We start from the raw sequence: 20,949 nt of genomic DNA, 5'->3' as shown, positions 1-20,949 counted from the left end.
TGTAAACTTCGACAATTTGATTGGGTTGTTTCTATCGGATAATAGAAATAACATGTATGATGGAGGGAGTAATCGAAATGAAAGAGCCAGTTTTGAATGAAGACAAAGTTGAATAAAATCCACGCAATTATCGCGACGATCGCGCTTTTTGAATCGTCCTGTAGGACTGATTTAGTGCGTGCTGCGTAGCAATTGCTATCAAGATATTGCTTCAATTGATTCGTCGGTCAACGGCAAAGATAAAATACACTGGGTCGATGGAAAAATCGACGGATCAACAGGTTAAATTAATAAAGACTCGCAATTTTACACGGCGCATTGTATCATGAAAGCGTACGAATGCGTTTCAGTGGCATTAACAGTTTACACGGACCAGTCTATATGGATCAAATAAACTACGTATCTCAAATATCATGTATTAAAAAAACGTTCTATCTTTTAGTTTTTTAAATTTCGTAATTTCATGCTACACACAATATATCTGTGTGGACAAAATTAATCTTTATTCTTAAAACAATATTGATCGCAACTCTCACGAAAATCTTAAATATCCATAAATTTCTGTAATTAAACCAAAAATAATTTTCGAATAGAAATTTCATTTCATCTTCAGGATATGAACATTCGAAAAAGTAATATTTTAAAATAGTAACCGTGAGATTTTAAGCGTGCAGAAAATAATTTTTCAAACAGCGATTTTAAGACTATAAACACCGGAAAAAGTAACCTTTTAAAACAGCAAGTTCGTCGAAAAAATTCAATCTCGTCGACAAACCTACGCATCCATTCACTTCGACCGTATTCCTTCGCTTCAATTGAAATCCTTTTCCGAATCACAGAAAAATAATCGACGAACCGCCGTGAAACATCGTGGAAAAGTAACGTGGAACGAAAGCAAAATGAAAGAAACGTAGGAACGGAAGGAAACAAAGCAGGATCGAAACATATCAAAATTTTAACTGCGCCCTAGATCCCGGAGCTCTTCACTGGGAAAACGAAAGAGAGAGAGAGAGAGAGAGAGAGAGAGAGAGAAAGAGAGAGAGAGAGAGAGACTCCGACATTGTACCTCGTATTCACCAGGAACTCACGATTCGGCTTGCATAATGCAATAACTTGTCTCAACGAGCGACGGGCCCACGAATGAAACAGAAACAAAAGAATCGGTCGCCGGTATTTTTCTGTTTGCGCCAGACAAAGACGAAAAACATGGCAGGCGGCTGAGAAAAAAGAGGGGTGGAGTAGGTCCCGACGAAGTAGGAAGGGTACTCGAAAACCCTAAATGGAAACACCCCTGTTCGAATCGTAGCCTAACTATAAGGGGTCTGGCCTTCATTGTACCACGGTTTAACTGCTGCTTACTGTGGCATAAATCGTTCAAAAGACAACGAATTATTCAAAATGCCTCGTTATATTGTTCCCTAAAGCCGTCACGTCCATGGATCCGGAGCCAGACTGTTTGTCGCTTATTGGGTAAGAGAAAAATTGTTGCAGTTTGAGGATCGAGGATTGTTCCAGTTTGTTTGGATATGGGTTCGTCGAGCGATTGTCGGAAATTTTTTTACGACTCTTTCGTGTTTTCTCGTCTTCCTTTTGCATCTTTATTTGGAAAGGACGAGTTCGACAAAGGATTTTCGGTGAAGTCAATCAATCGATTGTTTCAGTCAACCGATAATTTTGCAGTTACCTTTTTCAAATGAAGTATTTTATATTTAGATTAATTTTGCATCGTTTACGTGTTTTATGCGAGTTGAATGGAGCAGGTGTGTGTGTTATATTTTAATCCTTTTCCTGTTTCTGTTTTGGTATTTTACTTCTATTTAGAGGGGATTCGTTATTTGTCGAGTAAGATGAAAAACTGTTACAACGTGAAGAGAGAATTGCTAGGGATTCGTTGAACGATTGTCGAGGTCTTTTTACGATTCTTCTAACTTTCCTCTTCCTCTATTTTTTGTTTCCGTTTGGAGAAGATAAGTTCAGTAGTAGATCTTTTTGTGAAATAGTTTCGAAGTTTTGTAGTTATTTATTTCCAGTTAAGTGAAAGATTTATATGAGAATTAAGTGAGAGATTTATGTGTGATGTATTTATGTGTATGTATTTTACTTCAGTATATATTTAATATATATCTAGTATATATTGTATTTTACTTTCATCTAGAGAAGGTTAGTTACTTATCGAATAAAAAGAAAGATTGATGCAATTTGAGAATCGAGGATTTGCTAGAAGTTTTTTTGGAATTGATTGGACGATTGTCGGAAATGCTTTTATGATACTTTTACGTTTTCTTTCCTTATACTTTCGTTATTTATGGATCTGAAAGTAAAAGGTACAAAAATATTCCATATTTTTATTTCCATTTGTAACAAATAGAAACTGTGGAAAATTGTATTGAAACAGATAAAAGTATTTCCATCAAGAAACTATCATTTTTTCATCAAATATAGAATAGAGATTCGATCTTCCAACGAGAAGAACTAGACGTATAGGCACTTTATTGGCCACTACCAGACAGAACTGTCGCTACAAATGGAACGCATCAATGAGTAACCGGTCGCTTGGGTCTTCGATCATAATGTTTCGTAGAAAGCAATCTAACTTGTCGGGCCATTCATTCTTGTACAGCTCCCCTAGTTTTCTGTTTATTTGCTCTTCGTTGATTCAGTAGCTCATGATAAATTAATCGTTATGGCGGAATAAAAGGAACCTGTCTGTCACTTTAAATCTACTTATTGTTTTATGAAATGATTTTTCTTTCTTTTATTATGTCCTGTTAATTTTACAAAATATAAGAAATGAAGTAAGAATAGAATGAATAAAATTCAACATGTTGCACTACGATCTTGATGTTCTTTAATTACGTAGCATATACTTGAAAATATTGAATATATAATTTTGTTTCGAAACTGATTTAGTTAATATTTAAATGAATGCTTAAATTTTACTTAAAATACTACTTTCGTGACCTATTTCGCTATTTAACATGGGATAAAAAAATAAAAAAATGGAATAAAAGAAAATCAAATGTCTAGTAAAGTCTTCAAAATTAAAAAAAAGAGAACTTCGTGGCTTCTTTCGAAAATTTTATTCATCACCTAAAAAAAAAAAAAAAAAGAACAAAGAAGTATATATTTAAAAAAAGGATTTTATGAAACTTTATAGTCTATAAAAGAAATTTTTATCATCTGTCGTCGTTCTGAAGTATAAAGCGACTCGAAACAATCTTGCAACTCGGCTCAAAAATTTCTATCATCATCTGCGAAAGAATACCTCAATTTACGTTGAAAGAGGTTTCTCCGTTTATTACGCTGGATGAAATTAATTCCATATTTTATTCGTATAATATCTTGTGGTTTCGATTTATTTTTCGACCGAAGCCCGGAGTTCTTCGGCAATAAATGTTTAATATGTCCGGCTTTATTTCGAGCGCGGTTCTCGTAATCAGTAAAAACCGACCAGAGAAGAAACTCGTTTCTGAATGTAAAGTATCTCGTCAAACTTTCATAACGCCGGATTAAAAAAGCACCTTGAATTTACAATTCCATCGCATTCGCAATTTTCTTTAATATAAACTGTGGAAACAATCGGGCGGTGTGAGCCAAGAGCGAAATATGTCATGTGTCGCACTGTCTTCAAATATCGTCAACCAAACTGATAAAACACTCTTTTGTCCTAGTGCCTTTAAAAAAATATTCCCTTGTGCTGCTTTATATTTTTGTTATTTGAATTGTTTTAGCTATTGATTTTTATTCCTCGTACTTCGAAACTGTTTTTATATGTATATCAATTATTTTTACTGTCCTTTGTTTCTTTTTCTTGAACGAAGATAAACGATTATATTATCTTGCTAAATATGGTAGGAAATTGAATGCTTTGCGGACAGTGTCTCGTTATCAAATTTTAAATGAAGGATACAGTAAAAACTCTAAAAAGTTCAGAGTATAATACGTTGCGCCCAGCTTTATTTTCTCTAAAATCAACGTTGAAAGCTTGCGGTGTAGGTGATGCACTTGACTAGAAACGCTTCGTAAACCTTTCCCGTGGACGTGAAAAGTTGACAAAGTCAGAAGTTAGCCCATTCCGGGGAAATGCATCTTTGTGTTTAACTTTTGTCCTGATCCCTTGCAATAATCCATGTGTCAGCTTAACTTATCTTCAAAAACTTTCGCAAGCATAAGATTCGCCGCAGGTAGAATTTTTTCTTTTCAATTCCTTTAACTGTTAAATCTTTTTGTAAATGCTTTTAGATCGACATATTGTTCTATGATCATGCGCTAATAATAAATTTTTATGAGTTCATCGTTCTAAATAGAGGACAGATGTGCAGTACTTTGCGGTAATCTTAGGTCATGTGTGATAGTGATCTCAGTATAGTAAAAAATCATATTTCCAAGAATTCTTTTGCATGTTGTTACAAAAATGTAATTCACGAAAATATTTAAACACTCATTGAATACTTTTATGAATATACTATGAACATATTACACAAAATATTTGAAAATATCATTAATACTGCACGTAAATATATTTAATGGGATACAAAATTCCGCAACTAAATGAATGAACAGTTTTAATAATATAGAATTTAGTCATATGTAATTAACTATCGAAATTTTTAATAGTTTGTCGTGTTCCTTTCCCGTGTATAGATTGCTCTTATTTTTATAAATTAAAACATCCTTCATACAAATATTGCCACAAATTAGACTCACCGCATTTCTCACGTACATTGCGATGTATCGTACGAAATAGATTCGAAGAATTGAGAATATCGACCAGAAGTTGAAATTTCTGCAAATAAATTTGCTTCCCAGGCAATAGTTATTCGATGCTTGAGAAATTTCTGCGTTTACGATTCGCCCATAAAACTATAAGCCTATTCGCGTCGGATCGTAAACAGAGAGTAAAGATTTCTAACAATGCACAGTTTCTCGCACGATAAGAGATTCAACAGACTGCAGAAATACTGGAGAGATTGCTGCGTGGAACAATCACGGCTTTACGGCCGTTTCATTGCCTTTGGACGACTTCTTTATGCCGTTAATTGACGGATTGCTGGAGGTATTTCCAAACAGAATGCGCGAATGAATTTCAACCATGGTTAAACCGCTGAGCAAATTTGTGCGGTGAAAAATTTGCGAATGCAATATCCGTATATGAAAGGTGGACGTGCGGTGAATGAATTTTTTCAAATAATTCTGCATATTTTTCTTTTGACAGTTTTTAATTTGAACGTGTGGATAAAGTTTAGATTGCAAATGTAAATCAGATGTAGATAAAATGTAAATTTTAAAATGTAATGTAATTGCTGTTGATGGGAATACAAAATATTGTAATAATACATTAGAAATATTTCGTACAGATGAGTAATATAAAATAAATAACTCGACAAATTTCTTTGAAAAATATTCTATATTTACTTCGTTTAATATATTGTGGAAATATAGCAAACAAGTGGTATAAAATAATTCATTTTCAGAATTCTGTAAAGCGTAACGTTATGTATATGTGCTGGTGAATGTAATTATAGTAAGTATAGTAAGAGCTTTTCTCTATATTTGTAATTCCTTTTTTCGAGAAATATTCAAAATATATATTTTCATTCATCGTCAATCCCCGATTGCTACATAGAACAATCGCGTCTTTGTCACCAACTTTTGCAATCTGTTTATGAATTCCAATATTATTTAAACTTTCGAAGAGATTAATCTACAACCGTGTAATCACTTTTTATTCTAAGATCCGTCCAAAAACTACGTCTTCAAATGCGAATGGGCTCTTAAAATAAAACGACACTTCTAACTGAGAACTTGCACAGAATCATTTCAGAATTCCAAGTAAAATGCGATTACTTTCAAAGTAAAAAAGCAGAAGAACAATAGTCTGGCCATTCGCCTGCTTAATACCGGGAACCAGTTCTTTGACGCCTTTGACGCAATCGTTTCGTCGCGATTGCCTCCTCCATACCATGGGCTAAGGTAATTCCGCTTGTTCTCGCAGTTTTATCGCATCCGCTGGCGGTTCGGCTCACGTGCCAAACGCATGACAAATTCGTACGATCTGAAAATCGTTTACGATCTCGCACATTTTGACGGTTTTAGCTGCACGTCGCGACTGCAGAATTACTTTTCACGTTCCATACTCCCCCTCCCCTTTTTTTCATTTTCCTTCCTTTTTTTTTACACCCGCTCTCTGTGTGGACGTGAACGACAGACTAGGTTATTGTTTTAAGTGGCACGTAGCTGGCTCGCGATTTGACGCGGAACGAGTGCTACAGCCTCCAGGAATATCGTTTTTGGCACTGGTCGCCGAATTCTTCTCTAGGTGGTCCCTAGAGGATGGCGATAAAATGGCTTACGTGAAATTGACAAGGGTATAGTTTGGAGTTCGGCAACTCGAGTTGCAGAGGAATTTCGGCAATTAAAAATCCTGGTAGTCCAGTTTCGTAACCGTGAAAACGAAATCATTAGAATGCTCAACATTTATTTATCCTTCACACACAGCCATGCACGCATTCCTCCAATAACAAGCTAGCTTTTAAACCCTAACAAAATACCAAATTACGCTAATAACTGTTATTAATAAACATACTTACCAGCCGAATAATAAATAACTTCTTTTAAACTTTAAATCTCGAGTAATGTCAAAATCCGAATGGGCTAGGTAAATGTAGAAATTACCGCGATTTTGTGGTACAATAACTCTCGATATCGGTAAAATCAAGTCAAAGGAATGTTATGCAATTAAACAAGCGTCCATTTTCTCCAACTGGGAAATGTATGCAAACGATATTCTAAAAATGTCGACGCGTTGAAATCGCACAATTGGCTGCAAAAAGGGAATATCGTGGCGCCATTTCCAAGCAGCACCCATTTTGGAGCCTGTTGGATTGCTTTTTGGAGGACGATAATTACACGAACCTCGTCGATCGGATATTTTTAATTAGCCAGACTATTCGCAACGATTGCTCGGCGAAGCAGGGGGATAAACAAATTAATGCAATCGCGTTAAACACTCGATCGAAGGAAGAGAGAAAATTATTCCCTTGTAGAGATTCGGAGTTCCACGATTTTTGTGCTTCTTTTTTTTCAACACCCACTCATTACGCCGATAATTGCTATTTTTTTTGCGTTCAACCAACCGATAAACGAAGTTCGACTAGGGGCGAGCTGCTTTCAATGTAAACTTTTTGTCGTTTGTTTACACGATTGGCCAGCTGAACAAATTCTGTCGCATTTACATCTTTCACACAGCCGTTCGTTAATGAACTAGCTTTTTTTCAACGCTTTAAATATTCTCTGTAGCTTCGCCCGGTGATCTCTTAATCAGAATAACGCCGATTATTCGAACGAAAGGATATTAAATGCGTAAAATGAAAACCTTTTATACAAAATTTGTTTTTCGAGAAATCCATTACGTGAATCTTTTGCCTACCTAATACATTTACTCCATTCACCAAAAATTTGTAATCGTTTTTCCAATTGTAGCTAGGATTGTGCTATATCGATTCATTTGCCAATTTGATATTAAAAAGTAAGAATATGAAGTTATTTGAGAATTAATACTACGCGTTTCAAAGACGATTTTCTCCGAAATGAAGCTTGAAATGAGTTAATTACTCCATATTTCTGATTTATTCTTGCATAAACGATCATCTTCTGCCTGTATAATACTTTTGACCTCATTATATGTAATGAAGGTACTTTAAAGTATACCACTTTCGTTAAAATCCTGTTATAAACTAAATGTGTTTAGAATCCTAATAGTACTTAGGTGTACATGCTACTGCTATGAAGGAACTTCTACGAAGTTCTCATTTCTTGGAAGGAAGTTCTGTTCTCTTGATATCCGTGCACTCAGTGCTAGCATGTCTAGTATATGCGTAGCTGAAGTATATATTTTGAAGTATCTGATTTGAACAAGACAGTAAAATATATGAATCGCACAGTTCAAGTTTAGTAATTGAGTGAATTTCAATTACTAAATTTTGGTTAAAATACGAGATTGATAGAATCGCGGAAATATTTCTGAACGAAAGTAATTAAAATTATATACATTAGAGTGCTACATAAACTAATAAATTTTCTTATGGATTAATTCTGGTAATATTAAATGTTTATTAATTCTTTGAGTTACACATTGACAACAAGAAATAAATACACGTAATAACAAAAATAGTGCAAATTAATTTTAACTTAAAAAATAATAATCCCTTTGACGTGTAGATAACAGCGTAGTATTTTTTCCTTATACATAATATCTTCACTGAGAAAGGGATCGTTGCAGTAAACTTTTACTCCCAACGTTCCGAAATCATCGAACTCAGAAGCATTGATTTATCTCTCCTATTTACATTCTTCGCCTTAAAGAAAACCGGTAGAAGATACCGATAAAAGCTCACCGCTCTTCTTTCTCCTCCCATGAAATACTCTTCGTCTCAAACATAGTTCCACAAGGAAAACCAAACATCAATGGAAACCAATTTCTCTTTTACTCTCGAGCTTTGAAATTTACTGCCTTTCTTTCACCAACTTTCGACCTTTCTATCCTCATAAAACACCCCTCCATATTAAAGAGAACCAAGGAGAAGACATTCGAACACTTTTCTCCACTTTCAAAATTTATATCGGCGTAACCATTAAAACTTTATTGACGCTTGATGTCGTAAAACGAGTTACAAAGTAAGATAAAAAAATAGACGAATTTGCATAAGTTAATTATCACCACTTGGAGTGAATTCGAGCAGCAAAAGAAAATTCTGTAACACGTAACTGCAATGGCTACAAAAACTACACACACTTATTCACCAACGAAGCATTATTTTAGCAAATCTTAGCAAATCATTTTCACAGTATCGATTTATTTCTAATCGTATAAAAGTACTATTACTTTCCTAATTTTTTACGGTCATACGAAGGTACTATTAATTACTTAATGTTTTATAAACATTATATGATATGAACGTACTACAAAATTTAATATACTTGAACCTAATTAATCAGTATATGTATGCTACGATAAATACAATGGTGCATACCTTTCGTAACCACTGTACATACGCACTGCGTATCTTCAAAATCGGATAATTTTTCGAATTTCCGAATTGAGGACCTTCCCTCCTTTCCACGCACGTCCTAAGGGAATTACGCCGTGAAACCTTAAAATTCTCAATTATGAAATCTAACATCATCACCGTGCTTTTTTCAAAAATTCTCAACGTATACGAAACTTTTATTTTTCCAGGAGCCTCCATACAACTTCTAAGGCTAGATGTGCCGAAGATGGCGGACCCAAGATGGGAGAAGGTAATACTAAAATGCGAGTACGATCTGGGCGGTGAGGATTTGTATTCCGTGAAATGGTACAAGGACGGGGCTGAGTTCTTCAGGTTCATGCCAGGCTCGAGACCTCCTGGCCGTAATTTCTCCGTTGATGGAATATACGTTGACGTGAACAAGAGCGACAGCAAACAGGTGACGCTGTTGGGACAGGCGAACAATCGAAGAGGTTCGTAGAGAAACGCGATTTGTCCCGTTTGCTCGATTTAACGATCGTTGTTCGTGCGTACTCGACGAGGCTTTTGCTTGTGCGATCGTAGTCTAAGGGGAAATTCACGAGCATCTGAGGATCGATGGATTTCGAGGAAAGGGGTGTATCAGGTGAATCATGCGCGACAATCGACTGTCGAGGGTTTGTCGAGCGAGAGGTCGTGAAGCTGTAGCATCGAAAGCACCGCAATTTAGCAAGAAATTATGCGGTTTAATGTGCATGGAGTGTTGATAAATTGTTAACTGCTGCGGGGAGTGTTTCGAGCTGAATTGAATGTCAACGAGGTTGCGCGTTTCAGGTTCTGTATTGGTTTGCGCATTTCAATGCCGATAAGAGTAAGATGCTCTATCGCGATTTGTTTCTACAGACTCTTAATTTTTCTGAGAGGTTTGAAGTATCCTGCATTTGAATATTATCTGGATTCTTTTGTAGAAGTAATATTGTTAGTGAAATTTAAAAAATTGTTTGGTATAATGATAATTGAGATTGGTGATAAAACAAGCGAAATTTTAAAAATAGATCTTGGTAGTTTTTGCAAGACATTTAATTTTATGAAAATCTTTTACAAGGAAAACTTAAGAAAAAGAGTATAAAATACAGAATCGTAAGTTTTTCTCTTCAACTCTAATGAATTTCATTATCAGTCCTAATATATCTTTTCTTCCGACTTTTCAACTCATTAAACTCGCATACATCTTTCCCATCATCTTTTATCCATTTATCATACAGGCTAAATTATTGAATTTGTATTTCTAGCTTTACATTTAATTATCTTTAGCCGTTCAGACACCTAGAACTCACGTTTTCCATCACTTCTTTACATCCATTTAAGTTTTTCATCCAAAATACGGTAAGAAACGCGAATAATAAGAAATTATCTGCACTATTATATTCTTTAATCTTGCAATTAACTATCTTCGTTCCCTCAAACTGTGAAAATTCATTTCCTTCTTTTTATCCCCATATCAAACTGTAATACTTTTTCTTAATGTCTAATCAAACGTGAAACAGGAGAAACAAATCTTCTTGAAACTCGATTTTTTCGCAATTTTAGATTAAAATCAAAACAGTAATTCTGCGAGATCTTACGAAACTTCAGGCGATGAAAGTTAACGGGCTGCCTGAAATTTCACTTAAATAACCAACGAACTTTCCTCGTCGCGAATGAAACTAGCCCCTATTAAATTTCTATTCCCCCCCCCCCCATTTTTCACTGGTCCACGAGGATCCACGTTCTTCCACCATCCTTACGCCTCCTATTAGGTTTCTAATCTTCAAGGTGCTTGCAATCGAGCTTTCAAAGTAGTCCGCGTAACTTTCTCAATTCATTATAATCGAAAAGGCTGATCTTGTGATGAATTTCCACGACGCGATGCCTTATTCTTTTCTATTTAGCTTCGTTCGTCGACGATGTTTTTCTAGAACAACGTTTCCCGACGTTTTGCAAATCTTGTTACTTAAATTTAAGAAAAAGTTGTATTTAATGGAGCGAAAACATGTTTTTTAGGACTTGAACGGGTATACGTCTCACCTGTATTTTTACTGCCATCTTATCGCTCTTTCATTAAAAAAAAAGGATTATTTTAAAATATTTGAAAATTGACTCTGTTCGTACAATAATATCTTGTTTACTTTGTAATTTATCAAGCTATAGAATGTAAAAATCTATGGATCCATGCTCTTTCGAATATTTAATTCAGCACAGATTAAACACCCAAAGGCATAAAAATAGATTTTTCAGAATATTGTAATTTAGCTATATCCAGATATAATTGTCGAAAATTTGTCTAATGAAATTTCGTTCGAAACAAAATTCCAATTCAAAATGATCATATTGATTTCCCAGAAAACATTTTGCAGTTCCCTCCAGAGTCACGTTTCACAGATTGGAAATCTAAATAAAATCTGAAGTATGCTTTTCAAATCAGTCTCGCAAAAAGAAGCACGAGTTCGTGTTTAACCTCGTCGATGGGGCAACGGCAACGATCGAACGTTTCCTTAAAAGGAATTAGAGCGTGTTGTAAGTCGTGAAAGAGAAAACCGACAGCATGGTAATTTTGTCTGCGCTAAGGCTTTTTTGAGATTGGTGCTATCGAGAAATGATTGGGAGTGCTACGTTTCATCTAGATATTGTTCGTATCGCGACGAAGAAAAGTTTTGGATAGGGGTGATCGATAGAGAGGCTGTGTAAAAGAAATTTTTCAAGTTATAAATTATGCGGAAATATATATCTTTTAAGCTATGGCATACAGTATTTGAAAACAACGTCTTTCTGATTTCATATCAAAGAAAGAAAGTGTAATACTGTATCATAATGATCACTTGATATCTCGAGATAAACGAAGATATAGAAAGTAAGAAAATAATTCTGTTTCCTTTTCCATTTCAAAACACTGGCTCGTCATTTCAATATTATTCCGTAATTGTTTAATATTTTTGAATTAATCCTGTTGTATTTCCCACTTTTGTGGAAATATCATACGAATATATAAAATGTCATATTGTGTTAAAAATAAGTAGGTCGAAACAATACCAAGACATATTGTAATATTTGAGAAAGAAGTTAATTTTCATGGTAATGAAGTATTGTTAATTCGATACAGTAAAGAGCAACAGATTAATTCGATTTATTCGTTTAAATATCCTCTTTTACTGTTATTCAGGGAATTTAGGTCTTAACAGAGATAGGGGAATGCAAATTTTTTTCAATTTAAACGCTCATTAATTAAACACGCGTTAATCGGTAGGACATCAGTGAATCCATTTGATACAAGCAGAGAGTACAATTTATTCGAATTTTTTACCTGTGCACATGATTATTATACGTTGTATTAAACGTTTTAATCATTGTTCGTGCATTGTTGTTATATAAATGCAGTTGGATTCATTATCAGTCACAAATGGATTATAAGCTTTGTTTTTCTGTCGCTATCCGTTATGTATATTATTTTACTCTTGTTTTGTTGATTCTATATTGACAGGAATTTTCTGTCATGAAATCTACATCCGAAAAATGTTCATTTCATTTAAAATCGATTAAAAGTCATTATATCCAATACTTTAGTAACAGAAACTCCTTATATTATCCCTTCGGTTCTCAATTATTCCTCTTCTTTTATATCCAACGAATATTCAATTCGTATACATATATAATATTTGTATTCAATATTTTTCTAAAAAGTGGCTCGAAAAATATTTTTCCGATATTCGAAAAAAATATTTTTGTGCTACTGGGGTAGGTTATACCTTTTTGAGTTTTCAAGGTTGCTTTTACTTTTTGAGGAATAGGATTTATTCATAAGAAAAAGATTCAGCAAAATTGACCAAGATGAAGGTACGAAGACGATCCAGTCACCAATGTATTAATCGAATAAAATAAAATAAAGAACAGCGATGTAATAAAGTAATTTACACGACAGGTAAGGTGAACCTCATGGGATCGTACGGTTGCGAGGTGTCCTCGGAGGGACCGAGTTTTCTTACAATCTACGGCGAGGCAAACATGAGCGTTGCTATCCCGCCAAAGGAACGACCCAGTCTGCGCGGTCTTCGACCGTCTTACGAAGTGGGTGAGACACTCCAAGCGGAATGCAGTTCCGCGGCCAGCTACCCTCCAGCCCAGCTCGTCTTTATCCTCAACGGGAAAGAGGTAAGAGAAAGAAAGAGTTTTATGAGAATGTACGGGTATTAGAGCCTGGAGAGACATTTCGTTGCCATCCGTGAACTTCAGAATTCCTGATTGTAGTCGGCCTGAAAAAACGACTCGCTCGAGGCGGACTTCTTTTTCCTCAACTCTCTTCCGCGATTCTGATTTTTCCCTCATGTGTCTTTACACTTGTGGGTTCGTTTACCTAGTTCAACGCTTTAACAGTGGATCCTGTTGAATTTCTTGCCATATTAGGAATTGCATAATTATCGATTTAGTTGTAATATAATTTAATATCATCCATATAATTCAATTAATTTTTATTTGTTTCTCTTTGTTCGTTTAATTTAAAGTTTCGGAAGTTTTGATTCCATTCTATTTCACTTAATATCACTTTGTTAAGCATTCGACCTTTCAACGTGGATCATAATTTAGACCTTCGATTCTTCATCCAAACGAAACTCGTCGATTTGCATCTTTGAGAACAAGCTGTCGTCATCCTTCTTACAAATTTTGGCTCGATTTAACCCGCTGAGAACCGCTGTATTTTCCTGACACTGTTATGAACGAGCACTTGCCCTGTTTCTCGCGATTTAACACACTGCATGTCGTGTATAAACATTTATTATCTGTAAAACAGCGTGAGATACGTGCGGTCCGTTTGATCGCGCGATATCCAATGTGAAATACGGTGCAGTCTATCCTAATGTATCGCATAGACCAGATACACGAAGAAAGGTGCTCTCAGGCGATTCTCTGATCCCAATGTTTATCGTTTCCTTGATAAACGATCGTCTGTGACGATAAATATGATTCCGTCCCACTTTGTTTTAAAGAATCGTTCTTGTATCGAGTTGGTCGATGTTTCACATTGCTTGTTTCAATAACAGAACTGTCCTAATTGCATTCTCCTTTTTCAAAAGATCTCCTAGCCATTAAACGAACGGGTTTTCTAAAGTATGTTTGTTTTAAATGTTTGATTAAGTAACTTTGTAACTACTTTGTAAGTAAAAAATACGAAAACATGTTTCGGATGAAAGTTCGATTTGATGGAGGAAACTTAACAAGATATTTTGATTTTTCTCTTATATTCTCATTTAAACAGATTTCAATGCCAATGTAGCTTTCTTAAATGGAATTAAGATACCTGGATCGAAAAATTTAGTTTAAAAGGTATTTTAACTCTAATCTCGCAAGACTTATCATATGAAGAACAAGGAAAAGAAATAATACCTAAATATAGAAAATAAATGGTGATATTACGTATTGAAGGGTCAATTTTTAGAAAAAAATACAGGTAATGGGTATGCATGGATATTTAATCTGTTTTTTCTTAATTGGAGAATTTTTTGTATAAAAATGGAAACAGTATTTATTCAAGTGGAATCATTTTAATTGAAAACAATGATGAATATTGAATTCTTTTAATTGAGAGACGATATACACAAACGATACTGAATTATTTTTAAATTAAAGATTGAACAATCGTTTCATGAATTTTTACTTATTTTAAATCGGGAATGACAACTCGAGTCCGGATGCTCAAACATTTCTGAGAAATTTCAAAATGCAAAAATGTCAGGACTGGATACAATGTACGCAAAACTATATAAAATATTTAGTGCATGTGACAAGTATATAAACAGTTACTTTGTAATAAAATAAACAAATATATATATGTATGCATAGAAGGATACTTTAGAATATTAGAATAAAATAAATATATCGATTTAAATAAAAACACTAATTTTTATAAACGTCTATAATCCGATAATATTGTACATCAATCTGTAACATTGCTGAGTGATCAAAAACACGATTAAATTGATTTTGACGAAAAAATTGATAGATTTTGATTGAGGCGTAGAAACTTGCAAACATAGAAACTTCCCCAGTTGGGATGGCCTCGCGAAATTGACGGTGTCGTAAACGCAACAACGTAAAACAACGAGCGCTGAACTGGAATGGGGTGAGGATTGAGAGTAGAAAGTCCTGGAAATTAAGAGAACGCGCTATGCCTTTGAATTGCAAATTCAACGCTAGCCAAGGATATAAAATCATGGGAACCGCTTAAAAGGTGCTCGTTTAGTGTTCTCGCGACCGCGCCCCTTTATTCAGGCCCCTTAAAAAGTTCGTCGTGGTGGGGCATGGAGAAATTAAAACCGTCAGTTTAGACTCGAGCATACTTTTAAAGTTGCTTGCTGTGCATTCAGCTGCTGTTTTCGTTTTTAAAAAAATAACAGACGGAAAGCTGCCCTATTAAATTTGCCTCAACCATCAGCCGAGAAAGTCAGTTTAGTTAGATGGTCGGTTAACGTCTTGCGTATTGCGATGGTGTTTTAAGAGCTGTTATTAATAGAAGGCGGATTTTTATGAAAATTGATATTTTTATGCACGCAACTAAAGAAACATGACTTAAATAGAAATTTGTTTTATGTACTAAGAATTATGACAAACACTCTACTTTGGATATTTTATATTCTTTTGTATATTATGTACATTCTATGCATTTTTGCGTCTTCAAATTCCCCATAAATGCTTGAAAACTTGCATTCTAAATATTCATTTCTTTTCTCTGCATTATAATATTCTGATAGAGAATTATTCAACGATATTTCTAAACAATTAATCATCCTGTTGGAATTATGATAAACATATCCAGCTTAATTTTATCTATTAATCTGTATCAATGGTTCCTATTAATTAATTCCTATTAATTTAAATTCACTTTAACATTTAAAATGACTCGTGTCTAAACCGCGCATTAATAATCCATTAAATCCATGCATCCCCTAATTGCTCAAATTTCTCTAGTCATCCAAATACGTTATCTTAGCGTCCCTCCATTAACCAGAAAATTTAGTGCAGAGTTCTCTAGTATACTCGCCATTCATCTCTCCACTCTTGCATGAAATTTCACCTCGAAAGACAAGGATCATCTCACTACCATCTCACTCTCACTATCACCCTCTGTCATCAACAGGTGAACAAAGTGTTGACCAGAGAATTGCCAAGCTCAGCCTCCTCAGAGGATAACATCGTATCCTCGACGCGACTAGGGCTGACTCTACGCCTGGAACGACACCATTTCCCCGGAGGAACTTTGAATCTCAGCTGTCAGTCCACTTTGCCAGGGATCATGGACGCGAGAGCGCTTGAGAGAACGGAAACCGCAACGTTGGCCGCCAGCAATCAACGACTGGCGCAAGAACCGCCTAGATCCGGATGCATCGTAAACCTTCCATCCCTGTTCGTCATGACCTGCTGTTTCTTACTGCGATCGTTTAATCACGGTATATTAGCACTTTCTTATGTTTAACCCACGACCAGTTGGAAATCGCCGCTGGAGCTCGTTCGATCGCTCTGGGATCACTTTGTTCGGTAATGTTGCTTTACAGGTTTGGGTATACTCTGATTGAAATATAAATAAAAATATTGTATCGTTTTAGATACTTTATTAGTTTTATTTTAGAATTAATCAAATGTTTAAAAGTAACATAACAACTATTTTGTGCCAAAATTCGATAATTGTATATTTTATGTTTTAGTCAATTCTTTCATACAAAAGCATAAATAATTTGGATTTTAATATAAAATTGAATTTTAAATGGCATGTGTTTGAAACTTATGTGATACAACTAGATTGTTATATAATATATATAACAAGATTTGCATTCAGAGTAATTTTATATGTAATTATGTTTTAATAATACGTATTTGAAAAATTATGAAATAATCGGTTCTTGAATGTTTTATTTACATAAAACACATTCACGACTATCAATCGAATATGCCCAAACTTGTTGCCTCCCAAATATCGAAAGAAGCCAAAAGATCCAACTTTTCTTCATTGCTAGTGTGTGATTTCGTTGCTTCTGCGGAAGCTCTTGTCGATATTTCGCGCGAGCAGTTTTTAAGAAATTTCCTTAATTTTTCAATGCAACTGAAAATAAAAAAAAATTAGATTTTACTAGCCTTTTTAAATTTTAGGCCGATATTAGCCATAAAAACGAGTTTTTTTTTTAATTCTTCGCTATCACTGTGAAATTCATCGTATTACAGAAAATTGCTCGCATTAGATGCCTTCTCGGTCACATTCGCGGGCAAAAATTTTTTCTTAACTTTTCACCGACAAAGAGAAAATCTTACAAAGAAAAGAAAAGATAAAATTACTGTTTCTAGGCTTTTTGAATTCGTTTGTTAGGCGAAAATTAGCCTCGAAACGAATTTTTTCTTCACTGCCACTATGAAATTTCGTTGCTCATGCAGGAAAGACTCTTGTTAATGTAATTTCGTGAAGTAATTTTACGTACGCGCATTTAATATGTTAATATACGTGTGAATAAATGCATAGGATGAATAAAGTACGTGAAGTATATGATTCAAGTATATCGATGGTCATGTAGAGGAGATGGAAAGCAAAGATGAAAAAGCCCTATAGCAATATAATTTAATTGAAACAGCGAGTCGTTCACGCGAGACGCGACATTGTACATAGTGTATGATTGTGAATTAGATTTACGACGGTGTGTAATTAAAAAAAAAAAAAAGGGAGGGTGGGTCGGGGTAAACACGGTGAAAGTAAGCAGGAGAATTCATTAGGAACTCGATGAGGATGGAGTGATATCACAATCACGCGACGTGTGATTTGTTTTACGAGTATTAAAAAATAAAGCGAGAGAGTGATTGGTATCGAACGACAAAAGGCATAAATTTGAATCGATTGGCGGTTGAAGTATAGGGTGATTCACGTTTATGGCGTTCGGGATAATTGAACTGTTCTTTTTTTTCTCTTGGATCTCTGGACGCATCCTTTTTGGTGGCGTACAAGAATTTATATATACATACATAAATATATTATATATATATATATACATATACGTATATGTATACACGATGATGAATTCGTCATATTTACGTTTTATTGTAATTTTACATGATCCATATCTGATCGTTATGATATTTCAAACAATAAAGAGAAACGTCAGGCAGAATTTTGTTCATGTCCTTTTACTTTGAAACCTTCCCTTCTAGAATTTGAGAATCAGGTAAGATTGCCATTTGACATTAAAATTTTTTAATATTCCACATATTTGTATATCGTATATCGTAATTTAATGTTATTTTAATTTAGGTCTGAGAAATTTTTATATTTTTAGACGCTATTGTACAATTGTACTAATACTATTGTATTACTGAAATTTTATAAATCACGAATCATCTTATTGTGCTGTTTGATATAAAATTGCAAAAGGGAATTCTATGATTTAAGTAACTTACATTTCGTCAATTTAATAATATATTAATTGATAAATTATTGTGCAAGAGTGTACTGTAGCGTGTATATATGCATATACTTTAATATACAATACATAAAGGATTATGAAAGTGGAGTTATGAAAAAAATGGATAGGTATTAATTATGTTTTCAATAAAAGATTACATTGCCTCGTCAAAAATGGCATCCTATTTCTAACAATTACAAAAGCATTATAATAAAATTGATAAATCTAATATTAGTTCAAATTAAGTATTTTCTTCATTCACAGATATACAACTTTCATATTTCTAGCTAGCTGCTAAAGTAGAGAATGTAAGAGACACATGAAGAGAAACAACGCAATTAAACATAGTAGAAAGCGGTGTTATGCGGTATTGTAACGTAAACCATAAATTACATCGGTTACTAGGTTTGGGTATTCCCATAAACCTCCCTATCTCTTCCTCGAATCATAATCCGAGCCCTTAGAGCCCTTACATAACATTAATTCACTCAATATTTTACGTAACTGCTTAAATACACTTCCAGGTGTTTCATGGGTCCGTTATGTGCATCTTATACTACGATTGCGTACGTATAAAATACAGTTCCTGTTAAGTTTCATAATCTTATCACTTAACACAATCGTAAATTCGCGCTAGACTCACTGATGCTTAAAAGCCTTCCAATTATAATTTTCGTATTCATATCATAATCTCGCGGTCGTAGCCACATTATGACGTTTATTGTATTAAAAAATACTGTTAGCTTCCCCTTCTGTCACTTTTTATTCCTTTAGCTTTACTCTTTCAGTAGATACTATCATCTAAAATAAATACTCTGTCTTTTATTATTTTTCTTTAAAATTGCCACACGATTCCCTAATACATTATTTTTCTCCTTAAGAATTTCATTTCTTCCTTTTTCTCCCTTTTTTAGTCATTCTTAAACATATTTGATACTATATCAAGTCTTCCATTAAAACTGTCATCTAAACTCTTAAAATATTACTTTCCCCTCTCAGAAATAATGTTCTCTACCTTTCTTCCCTTTTCTTAATAATTTTCTGAAATATCCGACACTACACCGACTATTCCATTAAGATTGTCACCAAATCCTTTAAAAATTTATTTTCCTTTCCTTACTTCCCATCTCTTAGCCACAAAATATTTCATAAAAATTTGACGTTTTCTATAAAAATTGTTACCGAAATTCTTATGAAAATTATCCACTTTTCCAGAACTTTCTTCTTCCATGTTTATCACTTTTTGCACAAACTTTTCGTTATTAACCCCATACGATGTATAAACTATCTTTAAAAATCTATTAAACTCATTATTATTACATATTAACTACATAACCATCAGATAAACTACTATACATAAGATCCACGTAAGACAACTTCTTCTAGAACCGTGCCGGGCTTCTCGCAGCACGTCACTGTTTTAATCAAGATGAAGCATCGGTCTTTCTCATTTAAAAAAAATAATAGAAGGCATATTTTCGCAAAAAAAAAAAGTAAGAAATGATACACTATCCCTATCCATGATACCTATCCTACCGAATCCCAATTTTCAATGTACATATTGTTCCTTCTCCGCCAGTTTTCATTTCCGGTAACACGAGTCTTCACCAATGAATTACCTTGGATCGTCAGGATCGCGGCCCTCCTCGATAACAGGTTCGCCGGGATAAAAGCGATTAGAGATGGCAAAAGGGGAGGAACGATTTAGCAGGCGGTAAACAGTCGAAACGGGAAATCCAAATCCCGCCAGGAGGGATTTCCGGTAGCTCGATCATCCCCTTCCAACTCTCAAACCATCCACTAGCCGAAGTATACCGACTTCGACCTATCGGCCGAGAATTCACAGGCTTCTCTTCCTTCCCGATTCGATTTCCAGATTAATTAAGGATAGCTGGCCTGAAAGGACGCCCTCGAGGATCCTTTCGAGCGTCGAGCTTCCGAGGAAAGGCGTAACGAGACACCGATTCGTGTCCGTTTCACGAGACACCGAACACGATAATGACATTTTTTCGCCGATTCTCAGCGACTAGGCCACGGTAGTACGTTAATGAGAAACGACCATTGGTCCCTCTGATACGAATTCGTGTCCCTGCCACTTAAGGGAATGGTTAACAGCTTCGATCGACAAAAGGGGCTCTGTTGGTCTACTCACGATCCGTTACAGCTAGGAGACGGGCTCGTTTGCAATACATGGGGAAACGGTTCGAGTTGATCGATTCAATTGATGGTTGACAATGGCCTACGGCTTCTCGATGCGGTCTGTGTGCTCGTTAGAATAATAGAACGTTGTTGTAGGGTTATTCTTTTCATTATTGATGGACAGAGTTTGAAAGTTTATCGATATTCTCGACATATTGGAATTTGTAGATAAAATCTTTAGTCGCTGAACATACAATTGAGTTATTATAAATTCATTACTATGGTGATGGTTGCAATGCATCTACGGCTACTTGCTGTGATCTGTGTGTCGATGG

General features: G+C 34.8%; 1 protein-coding gene across 1 annotated transcript in view; it reads left to right on the top strand.

Annotated features, from left to right (window-relative positions):
- LOC122570126 overlaps window positions 1-18,172 on the top strand; it is a 92,257-nt gene extending 74,085 nt beyond the window's left edge. Inside the window, exons 2-4 of the mRNA XM_043732043.1 lie at window positions 9,239-9,502; window positions 12,964-13,193; window positions 16,174-18,172. Of these exons, the coding sequence (XP_043587978.1) occupies window positions 9,239-9,502; window positions 12,964-13,193; window positions 16,174-16,509 (830 nt within the window). The 3' untranslated portion in view covers window positions 16,510-18,172. The remainder of the gene's footprint in view (window positions 1-9,238; window positions 9,503-12,963; window positions 13,194-16,173) is intronic.
- Window positions 18,173-20,949: the final 2,777 nt, after the last annotated feature.

The sequence above is a fragment of the Bombus pyrosoma genome, linkage group LG8, assembly GCF_014825855.1.
Source record: "Bombus pyrosoma isolate SC7728 linkage group LG8, ASM1482585v1, whole genome shotgun sequence".
Lineage (NCBI taxonomy): Eukaryota > Metazoa > Arthropoda > Insecta > Hymenoptera > Apidae > Bombus > Bombus pyrosoma.
Note: the sequence above shows the minus strand (reverse complement) of the source record. Positions and strands in the feature narration are given on the sequence as shown.